Source organism: Dendrobium catenatum, unplaced genomic scaffold, assembly GCF_001605985.2.
Source record: "Dendrobium catenatum unplaced genomic scaffold, ASM160598v2 fragScaff_scaffold_716, whole genome shotgun sequence".
Taxonomy (NCBI): domain Eukaryota; kingdom Viridiplantae; phylum Streptophyta; class Magnoliopsida; order Asparagales; family Orchidaceae; genus Dendrobium; species Dendrobium catenatum.
This window is the reverse complement of record NW_021319178.1, coordinates 17257109-17271788: the sequence shown is the minus strand read 5'-3', so window position 1 is coordinate 17271788 and position 14680 is coordinate 17257109. Positions and strand designations below refer to the sequence as shown.

General features: G+C 31.0%; 1 protein-coding gene across 1 annotated transcript; it reads left to right on the top strand.

The window, feature by feature from the left end:
* The first annotated feature begins 1989 nt into the window (after positions 1 to 1989).
* On the top strand, positions 1990 to 13920 carry LOC110105923 (lipid phosphate phosphatase gamma). The gene is made up of 3 exons (XM_020835611.2): positions 1990 to 2575; positions 2657 to 2869; positions 13440 to 13920. Exons 1-2 carry the CDS (start codon positions 2099 to 2101, stop codon positions 2861 to 2863), a joined length of 684 nt encoding a protein of 227 aa, XP_020691270.1. The 5' UTR covers positions 1990 to 2098; the 3' UTR covers positions 2864 to 2869; positions 13440 to 13920.
* The last annotated feature ends 760 nt before the right edge of the window (positions 13921 to 14680 follow it).

The following is a 14680-nucleotide window of genomic DNA, read 5'->3' as shown; positions in this document are numbered from 1 at the left end:
GTAGCATGCAACTGAACTTTCGAAGTAAATAGCACCATGTGTCAACTTTTATTAAAAATCCCCGCATTTTAATGCCAACACGAACTGCTCAGAACTTTACCAATTTCACAGAGGTTGTGCATAATGCTAAAATTACATAATTTATTTATTGTACTGTAGTTAAAAAATGCTACCATCTTCCAAAATAATAAAAAATTCATACATAATAAATCAGTTGATGAATTTTTATGTTCTTTTAGTCAACTTGTCCAAAACAAAGAATAAAATAATATACTAGAAGTTACACAATTAAATCTTCTTAAAATTTAAGAAATATATTTTTTAAAAGTAAATCTTTCGTTATATGCATCATAATTAAAAATTTAAATGGGGGTATGGGTTCCCTACCTTGAGCTCGATAATTCTCCAAACTTATCGGACGGATGCAATTGGATTTCGGACCTCAACTATTCTCCGTTTTCCTTCTCTTTCCTTCATCTCCACTCCTTTTTTTCCTTATCAAGTTGGTGTGCGTTAGTGATTTTAGATATTTATTATTTAAAAAGTATTAATTCAGCTTAATGTCGCAGCACTTCAACCTCTAACACCACAGTGCTACTAGCAAAATTCTCCAAACTCTGCTAGATTCTCACAAACTTTCATAGGTTTCATTGTCAACACCACAATGACACTACCCAGATATAACACTCCCTCAAAACCTCATTTTCTCAATTTTCCTGAGAGCACAGTGCTAGAGCATCAACTCCAGCGCTGCAATGCTTCTATAAGAAAAAAATTAAACTTATGAATTTCTCTTCCTCAACCCAAATCCTTCAAGCATTCTAAGCTCCAAACAACATAATAATACTTACAACTGCTAAATTAATTAAAAATTACACTTTTAAGTTGATAACAACTTGAATTTCAGATGACATATATTACACCTTATTACAACAAATCATATTAGTCATGCTTTTCTCAATATCATCACCTTAACGTGTGAAAACATAGGATAACTAATTCAAGAAAAAATATAACATTAATCACGAACTTTTAGAATCATCCATGGTTAGAGTGCTGGTTTGTCACGCCAGAAGTCGCGGGTTCGAACCCTGTTTTCCCCGCCCGATCCTCCAACTTTTTCCTGCCCGACCCATTTTGTCTTCACTGGAAGCTGCTGATCCCGGTGTAGCAAAAGTTTTAAAGAAGAAGAAGAATGGGGAAGAGGAGGAGCCTCGACGCCTCACCTTTCGCACGAAGAAACGAAGAGCCAAGAATGAGAAGAAGAATAGGGGAAGAGGAGGAGCCCGACTTCTCATATTTCGCGGGAATGGGTAAAGAAAGAGGCGATATTAGGCAACGAATAAGAAATAGGTGTAAATGCATGCTTACGAAACTTACGGCGTCATAAAGAACTTAAGAAACTAATACAGTAATACTTACGGAAGACGGATAAGACGAAACTGAAGTTAATTTCGATCGTTCATTTGTTGCCAGTAAATTTAATTTATTTTATGATAATAATAGTAAATAAATGAATAATGTTAAATAAGCAGGTAACGTTAAAGAAGAAGGTAACATTAAATTTCTAAGTAATGGTATTAAATTGTGGCCAACAGATTAGATTTATTTAAAAATAATAGTAGTAATAAATGAATAAATAAATATTTTATAGAAAGTGATAAATGATAAAATTTGAAGAGTCGTATATGAACGTTGTAGATTAATTTTAAATTTATAGATGAACGATCAAGATTTGTTATGGGTGAAGTCCCAAGCCACTTTTATATAGTAGTATAGATATAAGGCAAACTCACACACACAACGCATACACAGGACTCCAATCTTGAACCTCTTAGTTGAAGCCTAAGCTTTCAACCAATAGGCCAAAGAGAATTGTGTGTACCAGCGAGGTAAATTTAATCTGAGAACTCCAACAGGTTACAACATGCCGGCCGGATTATTCGTTTAAGAATCCAACGGCAGATCCTCCGGAAGCAAAAATGCCGGATCAAAACAGTTTCCGATGGAGGATTTGAACCAAATCAGCTATTTAAGCCATGCAGTTATTGACCTTATCTCCTTCTCCCTCTTTGCCGACGACCGCTGACAGAAGTCGATGGAATCTATCCCAACGACGCCGCAGTTGCTCAAGGCGGTTACGCTGACCCATGTCCGGTATGAGCGGGGTGACTCCCTAGGCCACTTCCTTGCATGGGTCTCGCTGATCCCAGTATTCATTAGCCTCGGCGGCTTCGTTACCCACTTCTTATTCCGGCGAGAGATCCAAGTTCTCTGTTTCGCACTCGGTCTCATCTTCTCTCAGTTCCTCAACGAGCTTATCAAGTCATCAGTGCAGCAGTCGCGTCCCGAGACATGCGCTGCCCTTGAGATGTGCGACTCACACGGCTGGCCGTCTAGTCACTCGCAGTACATGTTCTTTTTCTCCGCCTATTTCTCCCTTCTGTGCCTCAGTGGCACCGGGGACGGGGCCCCCTCCCGGCGATCGAGATTCTTTATTGCCTTATTTCCCTGGCCTACGGCAATATTGACTCTCTACTCTAGGGTTTACTTGGGATACCACACCGTTGCCCAGGTTCATTCCTCTGCGGTTCTTCAGGCTTAATTTATTGTTTATCTTTCCTTGGCTGATGTTTTTTACGGTGGAATGGTCCAGGTTTTCGCTGGGGCGACTCTAGGGCTATTTCTTGGCGTGCTTTGGTTCTGGATTGTTAACAATCTGCTGGTTGATTACTTTCCATTCATAGAGGAGAGCGCGATTGGCCGGTTCCTATACATCAAGGACACGTCTCACATACCGAATGTGCTTAAGTTTGAATATGATAGTGCTCGGGCTGCTCGGAAGAAGATGGCCAGTGATTGAGAGGCTGTAAGTTGGTTCTCTGTTTGCATAGAACGTGCTATTGCCACTTTTTGAGCAAACACGTATTTTTATAGCAATTGTTGGGATTCTGGAATTAAAAGGAGATATCTTTCAAGTTGGTGTTTTTGTATAGCTATATGTTATAGTTTAGGGAGTGATTATATTATAAGAGCAATTAGAGTGATACTCATTTGAGATAAGAAAATTGAAATAAGATAAAGATTAATTGGGATCAACTAAAGGAGTGGAATTTGTGTAAAGACTTTAAACTGTGGCGGGATAGGCTTAAGATTGAATTCCATAAAGAAAACTACAGATGATTCAAATGATTGGTGGAATGAGAAATTATTGATTAATTATTTCATATTTTCTTTCATTTCTAGTAATTTTTTTTTTGTGGAATTTATTGATTTTATCATAGTTTTAAACAATTGATTTTGTGTAGGCAATATCTACCATTAATAAGTTTCTATATAATGGAATAATTCTTGAGTTGTGAGAAAAACTTGATTACATGTTTGGTTATGTGGTAACAATTGATGATAATGTTTGTGTTCTTGACCCTGGAGTAATACCACATGAGTTAATAGAATGATAAGGAGATTAATTTGATGAAAAGAGTGATGATTTGCCACATATTATACGTGTTAATAAAGTTGAAATTGCTATTAGAGATGTCACACAAATCTCATGTTGCTAGCCCATGCAATAATGGAAGGAAAAGAGTTCAACAATTTAGGTCTAGTGGAAACCTACTAGTTATAAATCATGTCAAGATTTTATGGATACTGCACGATCCATTTCCTCTGCCACTACTAAATCAATTGCTTCGCATAGAACTTTTATAGTATTTGATGCATTAGAGGAACATATTAAATTCCAAATCAGTCCCGTAAATGTTTGTATGTGGCCAGTTTAATTTCAAACTATTACATTTCTCCAATTTAGTCTCACGATTGTACATAATTGATCCAAAATGTTCATAATTGTAATGTAAAGTTGATCCCAATTTAGTTTGTAAAGGATCATTTTGGATTAATTTTGTATAATTGAGGGACTAAATTAGAAATATGTGATATTCTAAGACTAAATTGGCCACGCACATATTTTTTTACTTTAACCTAAAGGAGCTTACTAGAATATCTAAGATCTTTAATGATCTTGAATTTTATGACACCACCATTATTCATGACAAAAACTATAAAGAGACTTTAGTGGGTGTATCTAATGATAGAAAAGTATATAATTCATGAAGAGAGCTGCTTTGGGATAATCCATATGTATTATCTCAATTATTTGACTTTTGCATGAAGTTTGTTATATGACCAAAATAATTTTGTGAATCAATTGGCAAATTTGCTATGTGTTTCTTTTTGTTTTCTTATTCACTTGATTGTAATTCTTGCATTGAACCCTTTTTCATGAAGTTATGTAATATATTATATGTGATTCCAGTTTAATGAATTTTTTAGTTTTATTATTTATATTTTATAAATTTGAAAATGATCTAGAAGTATTAATATTTTTCCACTGATGATTTTGAAATGGATGTTGGACCAATTGTTGATCATATGGATTTTATTCAATTTAACAATATATTGGTCACAATAATTTGTTGGTCCATGACTATTGTGTTTTAATTTTTATACTTGGTCAAGAGGTCATGCATGACGTCAATTCATATTGGAGATAAATGATTAGGCGAGATACAATCAGGACATCCTATAATATTTGATAATATATTTAAAATTTCGCAAGAAATTTTTCTAAATTTACTTGGTGCGCTTGAATCATCTTATGGATTATATGATTTGCAAAGAATTGCTAAGGAAATGCTAGTTGGTTAGTACCTTTTTTGTTTAGTTCAATTATCTTATGCTTATGGACTTTTGAACCATATGGACATTTTAGTCTTTTATTCAAAACAGTAATAATTAGTGGTTTAATTAAACAAGAAAAATTTCTAGATTTACTTAGTGCATTTGAATCATCTCATTGAATGTATAATTCACAAAGAACTGTTAAGGAAGTCCTAGTTGATAAGTAACTTTTTTTTCTGTAGTTAAATTATCTTATACTTATGGACTTTTGAAACTTGTGGACACTTTAGTCTTTAATTTAAAATAACAACTAGTAGTTTAATCAAACAAATAACAAATGTTTCCTGAGATTCATATTGTGCACATATATTGGGCTATTCAAATAGTATCATCAGCTTTAGCCATAATAGATTTTAGACTATCTTCTCTACGATAGTTTCTCAGCCATCTTTTTCCAAAAATAACAAAGAGACAAGCAAAGTCCTAGTTGCATTTTAAATATCTTTTACACTATTCATTTGCATCGGGCTTGTTGTGTGATAGGAAAGTGACCCTGCAACTTAAGAGAAAATTCTATAAGATGGTGAAGAGATCTACAATGCATTATGGTGTAGAATGTTGGCCATTAAAAGAAAAGCATAAAATTAAGTGTTTTCAAGTGGATGACTGGCCTCACTCTTAGAGACATAATGTGAAATGAGTATATACGTGAAAATGTTGGAGTAGCTCTAATGGCAAATAAGATTAGGGAGAGTCGTCTTAGAGAGTTTGGCCCCATTTATGACTATAGATGTATTAGATTTAACTTATGTTAAGAAAGGTAGAGGTAGACCTAAAAAAGAATATATTAGAAATGATTTTTCTTATTAGATTTAAATGAGAATTTGACTTTTAATAGGACACAATAGAGAAAAAGGATTCATGGCCGACCCCCCATAGTGGGATAAAGGCTTAATGTTGTTGTTATTGTTGCTACTATTCATTTTCCAACTATAACGCACTTTACTTGATTATAATAATTACAAGGGTGTAAACAATCTTATTTGTATTGAGTGTTGTCTTTCTTTGACTCTTTTGTTTTATTATACTGTTAATGAAGCTAGAGTCCAGCTCAAAAATTGCTCAAGTACAGAAAACCTCTTTCATCTTGTTCATTCAAGTTCTTAAAACCTCTTTCATCTTGATCATTTGATTTTTTTTTTAATATGGTTAAGCTTCTATAGACTTTGAGTATTAATTGAATTTGATTCTATTTACTAGAGCTGAGAATAATTATGGCTTTTTTTGGGCTGTTGTGTGGTTGGGAGTTGGGACCATTGCTGCAGTGCCTGCATTCTCAACTTCATTTGAGTGGGCATAGTCATGAACACCAGTTTTTATGGTAGGTGAAGCTAACTATTGCTGTGCACCTAAACATCACACGCAGAACATGGTTGATGAGACTACATCGGGGCCTCTCCCAAAATGAGGCCTCTTTCTTTTTACCTATCATCTTGCATGAATTTCTTCATGCTTGTTCATAAAGCTTGACATAATCAAAATAGACCTTGTAGAGTATATGGCACTGAGATATGCAGTAAATACTTGTCTGATTTGTGATATAGTTAGAAAAGTAAAAAAATGAAAGCGTCTTCATTTGATGTCGGATAGATCCTAAGAATTTCTTTATTGAGTTATAGATATGAATATCTAATTTGAATTGAGAACTATCTGGTGATCGTCAAAACTGGGCAAGCTAAGATACGTTGTCTAATCTAAGAAAAATGCTTAGTAGAGAACCTATAACAACTGTGCTGAAATGAAAGATACGCTTAAAAAAAAAACTCCCATTCTTATATCATGCGGTTTTGATTCTTTAAAATAAGGAACACAAAACTATTACTAAATACATGAATTATTTTGAGGTGTTATTGATGCATTCTAAAATTGTTGAATATCCAAAAATAATACTTTGTAGGTTTAGATATGATTTAGGTCCTGATATTAAATGAAAGACAACACATCATTTGAGCATGCTTTCAAAATTGTATTAGATTTTTTAGCACGTATTGAGGTTTCTTACCACAAAGAGATTCCTTGAAGTGAGAGATTCCATGCATATGCTAGAAATATTTCTTTATCATCATAATTGTCACGACCCGGCCCGATTAGCCCTATTTAATGGGGTGAGAACTGACGGTCTTACGGTAGTTATAAAAACTTAACACATTTATTCTACAATTATCATAAACAAGAATAACCATCCATTTATAAAATAAGAAAGAGCCACTAAACTTCCATTTAAATCATCTGATTTACATCAACACAAACAATTTCTCAAAACATAAAATGAAATCACTATAGTAGTCCATGACACATCAACTAACGTAATACATAACATAACCATGAAAACCTATTTCCTTACACTGCTCTACATTGGCATGTAACATGTCTATCAACCATCAATCTCTAGCAGTTTCTCCTAAAAAAAATTCCCGTAAGCAGGGATGAGCTAATGCTCAACAAGAAATAAATATCTCATTTAATTTCATAAGACAAGAAAATAAGAAACATTATGCTCATATGACAAAATTGAAACAACTTGGAGGAAAAAATATTATAATGCAAAGAATTTATCTTACATATGCATAATCCATATATCATTTTAAATGTCCGTTTTCTTTAATCATAACATACAATCATAACCTTTTTCATTTTTCTATCTTTGCTTAAATTTTTCTTTCTTATCCTTATATGTATAGAAGCATAAAATACTTAGTCTTATTTGTATACATTCATCCCGGAAGTACCAATAATTTTATACTAATTAGGTATACATTCAAAATTGGCCAAACATTTCATTTCATTTACTTCGAAGAGTCCTTTACCAATTTGTTTCGATGAGCCCTTTACCATTTGCTCCGAAGAGCCCTTTATCATTTGGTACACCGGATCATTATGCTCATTCAATCATTCAATGCATATCATAGAAATTAAATCATTCATGAATTCATATATGTTTGTTTGATAATGTTTCATGTTTGTCTAATATTGTTTCATGCTCAAATGTTCTCCTGAAATTTTACATGTTACAACTAAATAATTCGAAAATGAAATACATGCGTGTTGCAGTATGAATTATAAATAATTAACATAAAACTTTTAACTAAAATAAAATATTAAAGCATATGAAATTTTATCATTTAAAAAGAAACTTATGAACTTAAAAGTGGTATGAATATCTACCTCAAAAGCACGGTAAACTTCAACGATGCTGCTTATGTTTGAGGCATCCCTTTATAGCTGACACCTAAGTTTAAGTGTAGCCATAAATCATTAATACAAATTCCTCAATCATGATACCTTATATATTTTTATTTAATAATTAATTAACTTTTTATTTTTGGATTTAATAAATCATTAACTTTTAAACATTCCTACTTTTATTTACATCCATAATTTATTCAATTTGAACCCTCAACAATTCCGAGTTCAAATTAAAATTTATTTAATTTTTGGATTTATTCAAAATCCCTAATTTTGGTAGCATGATTTAAATTATTTTCAATTCAATTGCATTTCATAATCTATTCATTTAATAATTAGGGTTTTCTATTTTCGGATTTATTTAATTTAAAAATTATGAAAATAATTTTTTTTTTTTTGAAAAACCCTAATTTCTACCATTAAAAACCTCCCTAAGGTCCTTTCGAGCAATAATCATTAAGGAATTTTTCTTGAAATCCAAAAATATGTAAACTCTAATTTTCCGAACTCACAAAAATTTTGGGGAAAACTTTATTCTTGTGGTTAAGAAGTATCTTCAACCATTCCCTAACAATCCCCTTTAAAGATTTTAGGTTTTTCCAAAACCCTAAATTCTTTCTTGACGCCGGAGCGTCCTCATTTAGTTATTTTGTTTCTTTTATTTCTGTAACCCTTTCTTAGTTGTTTTGTTCATGTAGCCTTTTCTGCTTCGGACCGCTTGGTCTAATTATACTGTAGCCAAACACATTACGGGAATGTATAAATAGATGTAAAGGGAATAAAGAAGGCAGAGAGGTTTATCAATTATTTTCTTTCCCTGTATTCCCGCGGGGTATGATTCTTTTGCTGTATCCTGAACTCTATTGTTCGGGTGGTGGTAAGGCTTGCATTGTCTGTATCCTGAATTCTATAGTTCAGGTGGTGGTAGTTCTCTGATTTGTGAAGAGCGTAACACTTGCCCTGGTGTTCGACTCGTCTCCGAGGTGCAATCATGTTTCTTTAGAAGTACTGCTTGTTCTCTGGCGGAGTCATTTCTCCTAAAAAAATCTACATGAAAAGGAGAAATTTCTTGTTTAAAAACTCACCTTAGTCTCCCTTGATTTTCCCTCTATGATTTCCCCCAAGTTTGGCCGTCGGAAACTGCCACCCGTAGCCTAACCGTTACCTCCCGTCCGCCTCTCTCTCCATTTCCTATTTTGGCCGAACGAAACAATTGTGCGAATGGGAAGGGACCGAATGGGTTCAGTCCCTTAATGCTTTGGATGTTTGGGGAAGATTCCAAATGACTCAAATGCCCTTACATGCCTTAGGTTTATTTAAAACTAGGATCGGCTATTTAGTCATTTTTTAAAAAAATTTAAGAAACTTCTATGATTTTTAATTTCGAAACTATTCGAAATATCCTATAATTCCTCTATATCGTTTCGATTGAAATTTAATGTACTATTTTATGAAATTATTTTCGTCGAAAACCGACGATTTTGAAAATTCACCTAAATTTCATCGCAGCGCATCGAAATGCGTGCAATGCTTACGATCGACATTTTTCCGGGTTTACAATAATACCTGAATTAAAACTAGCACACATACTGCTTTTAAAGTTTGCTACCACATGGCTAAAAATGATAAAGGCTAATACATTTGTTTTTAAATTTTCCTCAAAAGTATGTGTTTGAATGACATTAGGTTGGTTCTTATACAAATTAATGTCGAACTAGGAATTTATGTATTGTTGTAGAAGATGAGATAAGAAATTAAATGGTTTCAATGAATTTGATATGTAGATGATATTCATGAATTTGATCAAGAAATAAGTAATTTTTTATGATGCATTATCGAAATATTCTTTAAATGTCTCGTAATATATTATTGTCGTAGCTATAAAGTTGAATTTGGTTGAAAAAAAGTATATTTCAAACAATTTTCATGATGACAATAAGGTAATCCTGTGATAATTGAGGAAGTTTTATGAATGTTGTTGTTATTTTAGGCTATTAATTGCATGCAATTAAAATTTGAATCACATCGATAATCCTATCTATTATTCTGTGTAGATAAGACTTGAATTTCTATTACACAAAGATGTTTAGTGTAAGACTGGAATTTCTATTACACCAACGTGTTTAGTATTAGTTCAACTTGCTATATAGATTTACGCATTATCTTGGGCCTTCTGTTGTTATATGATTTAAATGTTACTACTTTTGGAAAGTTTAGGCTCAAAAATAATGGAATAAGAATAATACTAAAGCCTACAAAACCTAATGTCTGCTTCATTTAAAAAAAAAAAAGTCTATTGCTCTTAATAAATTGGAAAAATCATTGCATATCTTAAACCAACGAGCTTTTTAAGAAGAGAGTCTAAACATAGTGATTTATGCTTTCTTGGCTAATGATTATAGAATCTGAAGATGGTATTATTGAAATTTTGAATATACGTGGCATTGTTAGTCATATATTTATTAATATTATTACTTAATATTCTATTATTCTTTTAGGTGATTTATCACTACCTATAAGCATTGCTCTTAATTTAACTCATGAATCATCTTTACTTAATCTGTCATATATAGGATGAATCTAACTTAACAAACTAAACTTAAAAAGATTGTTATTAGATGCAACAACAATAACAACAACATCAAGCCTTTATACTACTACGTGTATTCAGCTATATGAATCCTTTTTTTTTCATTGTGTACTGTTAAGAGTAAAAAAAATATTGTTAGTTGGTTTGCCAAAAAAATGATTTATTAAAGTGTTTTAAGTTTTCAGGTGGTTCAAGCATTGTGCATATCTAAGAACAGTGGTAGTTGTTATGTGATTGTAGGTTGCAGAGCAATTAATAGGATTGCTATCAAATATTAGTTTCATATTCTTAGATTGGATGATATTCTTGATATGATGTTTAGATCTATGATTTTTTTTTAATAATTTGATTTAAGCATTTTCAATAATCAAGCATGTCTGTATGATAGAGATGAATGAAAAATTAATTTAAGAATTAAAGATGGATTATATGAGTTGTTAGTTAGGTCATCAAGTCATTCAAATTAACTAATGCATCATACTTCTATGAGAATTAATAGTAATGTTCTTCAACATTTCAATGGAAATTTTGTTGTCTTATATTTTGTTGCGGCATAAAGTAAAATTAAAGAGAACTATTTGATACATCTTAGAAATTTTTTTAAAGTGTTATAGAAAGAAAGATTATATCTAAATTAAAAAAAAAATGAAGTATTGTTATATTGGCGAAGGAAATATCTATTGAACATGACAATAATTTAATTGTTGGCATAAATGCACTAATATTCATGAGATTATACCTGCCCATGTTTTAGCTATATTTTATAAAAATTAGATAATTGAGTGCTATCATGACACATATTTGAAAGCTATTTTTGAAGGGGAGAATTCCATTAGAAAAATCCGGCGATCATAATTTTAAAGATATTAAGAAAACAACTTCAAAATACACATGTACTTCGTTTGCCATTTTTTTTTTGAAGTATTTATAGCTTTTTAAGATGCTTTAGGTATACAAATTGGAGGTGTTTTAGGTCAGGAACATCTTCTTACTTAAGTTAAGAAGAAATATACTAAAACTACATAAAAGTATTCTAAATATGATAGAAAATTTTATGCCAGGGTATATGCTCTTCGATGTTGGAATTGCCAAAAGAATTTATTCTTTAAAATGATTATCATACACTTTGGTATCTAAATTCAAAAATGAAATTAAGACATGCTAAAAAAGTTTGAGTATTTTCAAAACTAAACTCTAATGCTAAAATATTATGCTAGGATATAAAATAAATGAATCACCCATATTTATTAAAGAGATAATTAGAGATACTTGTCATTTTAAATTAACTTGTTTGTACTCTCAATTTTTATTCAAGAGCTTTCTTTTTTCTAAAATTACATGTTGGTGTTGTTGCAATTCATTTTTGTAGGGATAAAATAATATCTTTTCAGTATATAGTAGATATAAAATGAAATGTTGCACTAATAATGTCATATCGCAGGACACTTTACCTATTCTTTATAAGCACGAGGAAAATCTCAGCATGGATTATGGATTTGGATTACCTGTATCTTTTGAGTAGCATGCTTATATATTTTGTTTTAGTGTATTGTTTTTTTTCTTCAATGACACTTTTATTCCTTTTGATAAATTTAATAAAATTGCTGAGGCATTTTATATAGCTAAATTATAATTTTAATGAGATTCTTAAATTGCATGAGTTACTTAAAACTATTGTATGTAACAACTAACAAAGATATAACATTTATGTGTTATTTTGAATTTTTTTAAAAAATTAATAGGAACTAACTTAAATTTCTTCTAATCATCTACAAATTAATGGATGAATTATAGTTAATAGAAGTACGGGTTATAATTTACAATTTTGGTAAGTAAACAAGCATTTTGTTGGAATTTATATTATAATTGAGATTGCATGTGATTCATCTTTCTATAGATCTATATTCTTATGTTTATTTGAAATTGTTACAGGATTTTTGCTTAGAAACCCTATAGTTTGAATTGATCTTGATATCAAATGTTGATCTAATGAATTTATATAATCATTTGCACAACATATACATGATTTGATAAAAATATTCATAGAAATTTACTATTACTTTTGCTAATTATAAGTCTATTCTAGATGCGAACATGAGATTCATGGAATTCAAACTATATAATACGGTAATGGTCCATCTAAATTCTAAAAAGTTTATACAAGAATTTCAAAGAAATTAATTGTTGAAAAAATGGGATTATAAGGTCATACAATGAATTAAGAGTGAATGCTTATAACTTTAAAATCTCAGGAAATTGTGATATTAGTCCAGCTTTAAATCATGATTTAAGAAGGTGAAAACAGGAACTGAGGCCTTTTCTTTAGCTAGGCAAGATGTGGCATAAACTTTGGAGTAGCAAATAAAAAACTCATAAAATTAAAAATAATTTATAAAGATGATATTATCCATTGATATATTTACTTAGGTTATCATTATAAATATATAAATAATAAATCCTAATATTAATTGTCAATAAAAAATGAAAGTTTAGAAATATATGTAAAAAAATTAAAACCTAAAATATCTAAAGGTATCAACTAATGCCTTTGATTCTTCTTTCTTTTCTCCTCTTTCTTTGGAATTCACTCCCAACACATTATCTGTCTAACTTTTTGATAAGAACTTTTACTTGAAGTTAGAATAGTTGATAAAATTGTGACTATTGATTATATATATATGAAAGGTATCTTTATGATGGAGGGATTAGTTTGCATATGATAACTCATATATTTAAAAGTGACAGGGTAACTTTTGCTTGAAGTTAGCGCAGGCTTCGTTAGGGGCTGCTTTCTTACTGCTTCTTGAAGCAGCTTTTTAGTTCAAATATTTTATTTTTTTTACTAAAAAATTGTTTTAAGAAGCCGTAAGAAAGTCGTCAAAAACGAAACCTGTGTCTAATTCTGCTTTTGTTTGTGCAGATTCTTGGTCCCACCGCAAAGCTCAATGTTTTATGAGATTGGGATATTTTTCTCCCAGAAGCTAATTCTATTGAAGCTCAACCATACCTGGCTTTCTGGTTTCAATATGAAGGTACACGGATATTCTCATTGTACTAAAGATTCCAATAATATTATGGCGCAGTTAATCCATTGCTGCACTTGCTTTAAAATTTTGAACTTTTTTGTGGATTCATAAATTAACCAGTTTTAGCAAAGATGTGCTTAGATTATTTGTTAGTACTCTATCAAGCTTTGTGAATGTTAGACTATTTTACATAAGCCAGCAAACTCATTTAATGGCTTTATAGGTTGGGGCTCGAGCCTGATATATTTACCTACCTGCAAAGTTAGCTAGGCGGAAGCTTTCCTTTGTATTATGTTGCTGACGCATTAGTGTTCTTTTCCAGCATGAACATTTTTTTTATTCTAAAAAGTGCTTTTTAAGCACGCTTTTCTTGCCCCCAATAGTCCGCATGATAATTTAGAGAATTATATATATCATTTTTATTATGTCAAAATATAATATAAACAATAGTAGAAAAAAAAAACGAAACAAAAAATGATAAATAAATAAATAAGATGAAAATTAGCGACAGATAAATTTTGAATTTTTGGAGGAGCATTGCTCTTTGCGTTTATTTTTCAGTTCATTTTGCAGAACCTTTGATTTTAAGATGTTTGGTATTTCATTAAAGGAATTCTAATATTTGATTTTAAGAATAATAAAAAGATTTTTAACCCTTCATTTAAAAAACTTGTTAGACTAATATTTTCTCTGCTTCCTTTGGAATGATTTTTTTATTACTTATAAAAGTAGCTTTTTAGTACAAAAATTAAAGATGCTTTAAGAAGCAGTAAGAAAGTCATCCCAAATGAAGCCTTAGGCTTTGTTTAAAACTGCTTTTCAATTGATTTTGTGACAAAAAATAGTTAGTAAAAGATAACAAATGCTTGAAAGATAATTTTTTTATCATCATATTAAAATTTTGACTCTAAAAGCTATTTTTTTAAAAAGCACTTTTAAAAACAAAATTAGACAAATTTAAACTGCTTGACAAAGCCTTAATCTTTATAAATTGTACAAAGATTTGCATCATTTTCCTTCTCAAAATACTAGCTTTTCTCTCTCATTTTTTATTGTGCATAGTAATCTCTTTTGTTACTTCGTATTCTTCAAACAATTCTATGTTATTCCTCTTTTTTTTTTGGAAGTGTGCTGA